Raw genomic sequence first — 6660 nt, 5'->3', positions numbered from 1 at the left:
GTGATGATATCATCTGTGCTCTGTGATGTGCTGGTGCATGAAAATGTTTGCAGACTTTAGATTGGTCACTGAAAATATAAGACGTGCTGTGGTCGTTATTCTAAATGTGTTCAGAAATGTGGGAAACGATTGAAATACCCTGAAATATCTAAAGATTCAAAGTTCTAACATGGAAGTATTTGGGACAGCAGCTTCATCTAAAATGCAGCGTGGTCTTTCAGTCTGATCCCCCCATGTTTGTATGTCAATTTTTTCTGTTATTTGAGACGTCTGTTGATAAACTGATGGGGAGACTGTGCAAGTAAAGCCTTGTTTTGAGTACATTTTCCTCACCAGTTTCCACTTTAGGCACTGAAAACACATATTAGACACCAGTTATTTATTTTGTGATTTATATAAATATATTTCATATAAACAGTCAACATGCAGTAAAAGAAATATCTAAATATGTATTTGTATGTATTATTTCCCATCCACGAGTCTGAAAATAATAATGCTGCTCTATGTTCACTGCATCTCAGCACCTGTTTGTATCACTTCTGCTGATGCTGCAGACCGCTGTGTCTATTTTATATTTGAATTGGCCTTTTATATTTTCTTCTACTGTTTCTATTTTGTCTTATTTCTGTTTAAGAAAGACATGGTACAGAGAGGGTGGAGCTGCCTGCAGCTGTCTGTGGTGCTGAAGCTTTCAAACATTTCATACCAACACTGACTACAACTGTGACCACAGGGGGCAGCATAGAGCCAGAGAGTGTTAGTGTAGCTGTTCACCCCTATAGTAAGAAACAAGAAGACTGATGAAGGAAAAGCTTCTTCCACTAGTGTAACACACAGGTTTGTATGAAGTCACACTAACTAACCAGCAGTAACCCACATTTGATATTTTTTGCTGAACTTTTAGAAACAAGACATTTACTGTAGTTTTAGGACCAACAGACTGATGAATAAACCAAGTAAAGACAAGCTGCACTTTGACTTTTATTAGAACAATTTGCTGGAACTACAGAGTAATGAAGTACTTCAAGGTTTTGTGTGGATGACTTCCAACCTTACTGTACAGCACAGAGCACAGAGGGACAATATATGTAATCAATATATGATGCAGAATGAACAAGTAAAGACTGTAAGCTGAGTCTGAGGCTCATGCAGGACGTTTCATAGTGAGGTGTCTTTGGTTGGATTATTCAAACATTTACATCAAAGCACCAAACTCATTTCTCACAGATGAAGGTCGTTGAATGAGAATAATATAACGCTCTCCATCTCCCATAACCGTCACAGCAGGCTCCATAGTGATCATAACTGGGACTCTCATGTCCTTCTGCCCAGAACCTGTCAGAGAGATCAAATCTGATATGAAACTGGACTAAACTCATAACTATTGTCACATTCATATAAATATGCGTCTCTTTTGGAATATTTCCAATATTTGCTGTATTTCTTTCCCAGGTTTCTCGCCCACTTTCCCTCCTTTAGACTTTTCTCTGAGAATCATCATGCACACTAAAACAGCTTTCAAGCTTTGATGAATATGAAATCTTCCTGCTGTAAAAATGGAGAATAAAAAGAAGTCAGAGCTGACTTTCTGCTGTTTGAAACTGTTTTGTCAGCTGTTTACAGACATCACTTTGAAATGTGTGTCTATCAGGTCATATTTACTGAAGCTTCTTCCTTCATATGTTCTGAAGTTTTACAAACACCAAAGAAGAAGAGACAGGAATTCTCTGAAACACTTTTTGTTCTGTGAGAAAAGAAACATTACAGCACAAAAACATGAAGACAAATTGAACAAAGTGAAATGTGTCGGTCGCTGCTTTGAACATGTTTCAATCCTGATTCCTTCAAACTGACTTGTTGTAACTGAACGTCATCACAGACTGCAGATGAAGAGAGTTCAAGCACAGCTGTTCATTCAAAGGAGGATTTCTGCTTTTCTTTACATTCAGTTTGTGGGGCTGTTGGAAAATAGCTCAGCTCATGTATTGCTGATCTATCTTCCAAAACATCAGTGTTTCACTTCTAAATAATAACTCTGGAATAGAAACAAACTAATGTCTCACGTTTCTGTCAGCGCTGATCCGTCCACCCATTCCCATTCATATCCTCCTGATGTCTGTCTGGGTCTCAGACCAATCCAAGAGCGTCCTCTCATGTTCGGTTCATTGACAAATTCCTGTTTGAGAAGAGACACAAATATTGTCTCCAGTCATAATTCAGCACTTCTGTTGTAGTGACATCATCTTGTGAACATGTCTGAAGGAAGAATAACTGTGATGAAACTTTTCTTCCACTGTGCAGAAATCAGAGCGAAATCCATCAGAGTGGAGACAGGAAGCAGGTCACAGACTGACAGCAGGTCACAGACACAAGTAACAGATGACTGTCAGCTCCATCAAAGATCACACAGACATGAACAAACACACCCACCTGTTCCTCTCTGCTGTTTATCATCACCAGATCAGCTCCTTTATCCTGACAGGCTCTCCTGCTCTCAGACCAAGTTTTCCACTCAGTGGATGGAAAGTAACAGCTGCTTCCAAATCTCGTCCATCCTTCTGGACACTTCTCTTAAAGTCAAACACATGTTTTAAAGTCAGACTTTGTGTCCTGTTGTATCACATTAATCTTTGGTTCCTGTCATTTTCCCTGTAAATGCTTCATTTAAACTCAGGTTTTCTCTCTTATTCATAATGAACTGAAACTTACATTTATACAGAGAAACTGTTACACAGCATCAAACATTTAGGATTCAAAACAAAGACACAATCAGGTTATCACTGTGTAACACTGATGTTTTCTATCAGTTATTCAAACTTTATTACCTTCTATCTTCTCCTTCAGCTTCTTCACTTCTTCCTGTAGCTGACTGTTGAGTCGTTTTGTCTCTATAGAAAAAATCATGTTAAAAATGTAAATATAAATTTTATCTGACATTAGTATTTTCTTGTTAATTTTAAATACTTTCTTACCTTGATGTTCAGTCTGTAGCTCGTTGTAACTGTGGTTCAGTTTATTGTGTTTGAAGTGAAGTTTGTTGAATTCAGTCTTGTTCAAAGCATCTGAAATATTTCAGTGAAAGCAAAATAAAATAAAATAAAATGAGTGAAACGTTGAACAGAAATAATCTTCTTCCTCTGCTTTGTCAAATATATCAATAAGAGTCAGAAACTTGCAGCCATTGCTCTTTAACATGTCCTGTGGGTGGAGGTGTTAGAACTACAGGAAATCTGATGAGCTAAATACGTATCAACTGTGAACAAAAACCACTGACAAGATTCAGAATAATTGTGCTTCAGTGTGGAGGAAGAAGGTGAAGAGTCAAACAGCATTTCTACACCTGTAGTCAGAGATGTTATCTTTAGGTTTTTGAAAGAACAGACAAGCTGCCGTGGGAATCAACACTTCCTCATATCAAAGGTGTTTCCATGTGATCAGGTACTTCCTGTGGAAGTACTGCTCTCACTGTGTGTTTCCTGTTTTACTCTGAAGGAGTTTGTAGGGCTGAGCTGCCCTTGACTGTGAACAGTTTCTCCTGTTTATGTTAGTTTGGGAGGTCAGCTGCTGTCATTTGGTTTGTTTCTTTTTTTTTTATCTTAACACAAGAAGCTGATTCAAAATGTAAAATCAGTTACCTTTCAAATCCGTCTCCAACTCTGACAGTTTTTAATAGTTTCTTACCTTCCATCTCGTCCTTCAGCTGCTCTTTTTCCAAACTCACCAAAATATCTGGTTAGAAATGCAACAAAACCGAAGATTTAAAATTTAAAATGATTTAAATAAAGTTTTTCATTTTCCAATGAGATGAATGGAGCTAACATTAGCTTGTTAGCTACCTGCTTAATACACCAAGTGAACTAACTAGTCGCACAATGACAGACGGCCACTGTCTAACATAGTGTGGCTGCACCTGCATCAGTCTGCAGCAGATGCTGCTGCCTGTCTGCTTTGTTGATGTAATCACAGAATCAGCGTGTTGAGTGAAGAGTTTGAAGGAACAACAAGAACATTCACTCCACAACACACACAAGATATGAGCCAGGAATCATGCACACAGACACACACCTGCTAATCAGTGCTAAGTAACAGACTCATGAAATACTAGAAGCTCAGTCAGCAAAACCAACGTGTTGGTCAGGCTGTACCACACAGCAGCTCATATTATTGATCAGAGAATTCCATTTAAAATGCCACCGTGCAGTTTTTATGAAGAGGAAACTATCCTTAGAGACCAAAACTCATTTGGTCCTGAAGGGAAACATGTTTTTACTGCAGCAAAGGTGCTCATTTTAACATGGGAATGTATCATGAGCATGATAATAAAACTCCTCACAGCGTGTTGTGATTCCAGCCAGAATCAGCAGATACAGAACCACCAGCTTCACTTCAACAGCTCTGAAACGGCTTCTTTTCACAGCTGGAAGCTTCTTCTGGGCTTTTATTTCTACGAAGGCAAAATGGAGAGAAAAGAATTTGTTAATTTAATTATTAAACATGTTTTAATCATAATTTGTTTCCCATTTTTTCAAGCGTATTTTATTGGTTTATCGTCAGAAAGACTTTCCACCTGCAGCCGACCTGATGATGAGCTGAACAAGTTCATTCCAGCAGTTTTGATATTTACAGGAGACTTTGTCACATGTTTGTCTTCAGGTGACTTTTACATATGTGAGAACAGAGACTCTGATTGACAGAGAAACGCTTTGATGTGACTCAGAAACAGACGAATGTGTATCAGCGTGTTTCACACAAAGACCAGATCATGAGGACAATGTTGGTTATTATAACATGAATATTATGTCATTAAAACAATATCTCCATGATTTGCTGAAATGAAAACAGAGTTGTTATTCATTGGTCTGATTTCCTGTCAGCTAAAACTAGCTGTGACAAGTGTGCTTCGAGTAGTTTCTGTGGTTATACTCGCTCCACAGTGTCGAGCAACACTTCCTTGTTTCTTATATTTCTGCCTTCACCACTGATCTGTGAGATAACTCCTCCAACACTTTTCTGTCAGCTTGTTTCTACACTTACTAAAATAACACACTGATACTTTAAACTAGACACTTTTTATCATTTATTCTCTAAATAAACAGAAAACATTAAAAAAATATAGAAACATATAAACCATGATAAGAGCAGAGACTGCACACCTTCACCAAAGCTTGAACTTTCCTCCACACCATGAATAAACTGAGTCTCTGGATCCAAAAGCTTTGATGGATCTGTATTAGTTTGATATTTTATTGAGAAGATGGAAACAGTCTCTCCTGATTCCTGATGCCTCAGTATTTGATACTTACCTCCGTCCTGTGTTGAAACATGGACCTGACGGTCTGTGCAGGAGTCCACATTCTCATGGAGGAGGACCAGTCCCTCCAGTCTCTCTCCTCTGTCCTCTCCTTTGCTGTATTTCACATTCATGCTCAACTCTGGATCCTCATCAATGATGGAAGACATTTTAAGATGCTCAGTTTTCAGCAGTATCAGTTTCCTGTGCAGCAGAGCCGTCACTCAGTCGCTGTGTTTCTCTGTTAACTGGAGCTTTTCTATGTGAAGCTGATTCTGATTCTGCAGTAAATCATAAGTAAATGTTGGTCCTCTGTATTCTGATGCTGCTGTCGCTTCGCTGTCTCTGTCTCTCTGTGAGCTGCTTTCAACAGGAGGTACAGACGTCATGACAGGAAAAGCTAAACCACATTTTGTTCATAGTTAGAATTAAAACTGATAACACAAAGTCCAGATAAACAGAATCAACTTTCTGGGTTTATTCAACAAATTAAACTAAATTTCCTTCAAAATAAAATGTTTGCATTTTATTTTATTTATTTATTCATTCATGGTTTGAGTTTATGAACTCTACTTTTTCACAGATATTTCTTTGTTCTTGTTTTTTGGACAGAGACCATTGAAACAGTAAAGAAAGTGGAGAGAGAGGGGCTGAGCTGCAGCACAGAGCCTGGGCTGAACATGAACCTGAGCCTCTGCAGTACTTTTTACTGCTGCTAGTTTTTCTGTCCTGACAGATGTGATGATCTGATCTGTGACTAAATAAGAACACAGACGTGTTTATATGACAGCCGAGTCACATGATGGAACAAATTTATAGGACAAAATGATAAAAGTGCATCTGAACGGTTTCTGAAAATATTTTTCTTATCTGATATGAAACTCACGAATACGTTGTGCAACATGTAATGTGCCACGCATCCTCGTGTCCTCATTTGACATCATCAGATGTTACAGCCGAGATAAAATGGAGGGGGGGGGAAGAGAGAGAGAGAGAGAGAGATTGACAGCGAGTCTTGAGATGTGAGAGACTTGTCATGTTTAGTGTGTTTGGAGTGTGTAGATAGCAGTGTCAGGAAAGTTCCTATGAAAAAGTAATTAATTATAGTAACTAGTTACTTCTTCAAAAAGTAACTGAGTTACTAGATTCTAAAAGTAATTAATTACTTGAAAAGTAACTTTTGTGTTACTTTAAAAAAATGTTTAACACTCTGGGGTCCAGGGTATAATCCATTTTTAACTACTTTTGATGTTTCCTCCACATTTCACCTTTAAAAACTATTTACTTGCCTTGTTTGGTCTCATTCTCTTCAACACAACCTCACGTGTCTGAATTTACAGTCATGTTTTCATTTTGACAAACTGTATTAA

The 6660-nt window shown here is 38.0% G+C and overlaps 1 protein-coding gene across 1 annotated transcript; it reads right to left on the bottom strand.

The window, feature by feature from the left end:
* Positions 1-975: 975 nt before the first annotated feature.
* Positions 976-5554, bottom strand: LOC146643063 (uncharacterized). Its single transcript, XM_085396923.1, has 8 exons — positions 5304-5554; positions 4334-4444; positions 3682-3729; positions 2973-3062; positions 2826-2888; positions 2431-2570; positions 2064-2176; positions 976-1335 (listed from the first exon to the last, which is right to left on the bottom strand). The coding sequence occupies exons 1-8, from the start codon at positions 5458-5460 to the stop codon at positions 1215-1217; spliced, it is 843 nt and encodes a 280-aa protein (XP_085253049.1). The 5' UTR covers positions 5461-5554; the 3' UTR covers positions 976-1214.
* Positions 5555-6660: the final 1106 nt, after the last annotated feature.

This window comes from Rhamphochromis longiceps, linkage group LG22, assembly GCF_057381845.1.
Source record: "Rhamphochromis longiceps isolate RC_006_pf linkage group LG22, R_longiceps_female_GT1.1, whole genome shotgun sequence".
NCBI lineage: Eukaryota > Metazoa > Chordata > Actinopteri > Cichliformes > Cichlidae > Rhamphochromis > Rhamphochromis longiceps.
Note: the sequence above shows the minus strand (reverse complement) of the source record. Positions and strands in the feature narration are given on the sequence as shown.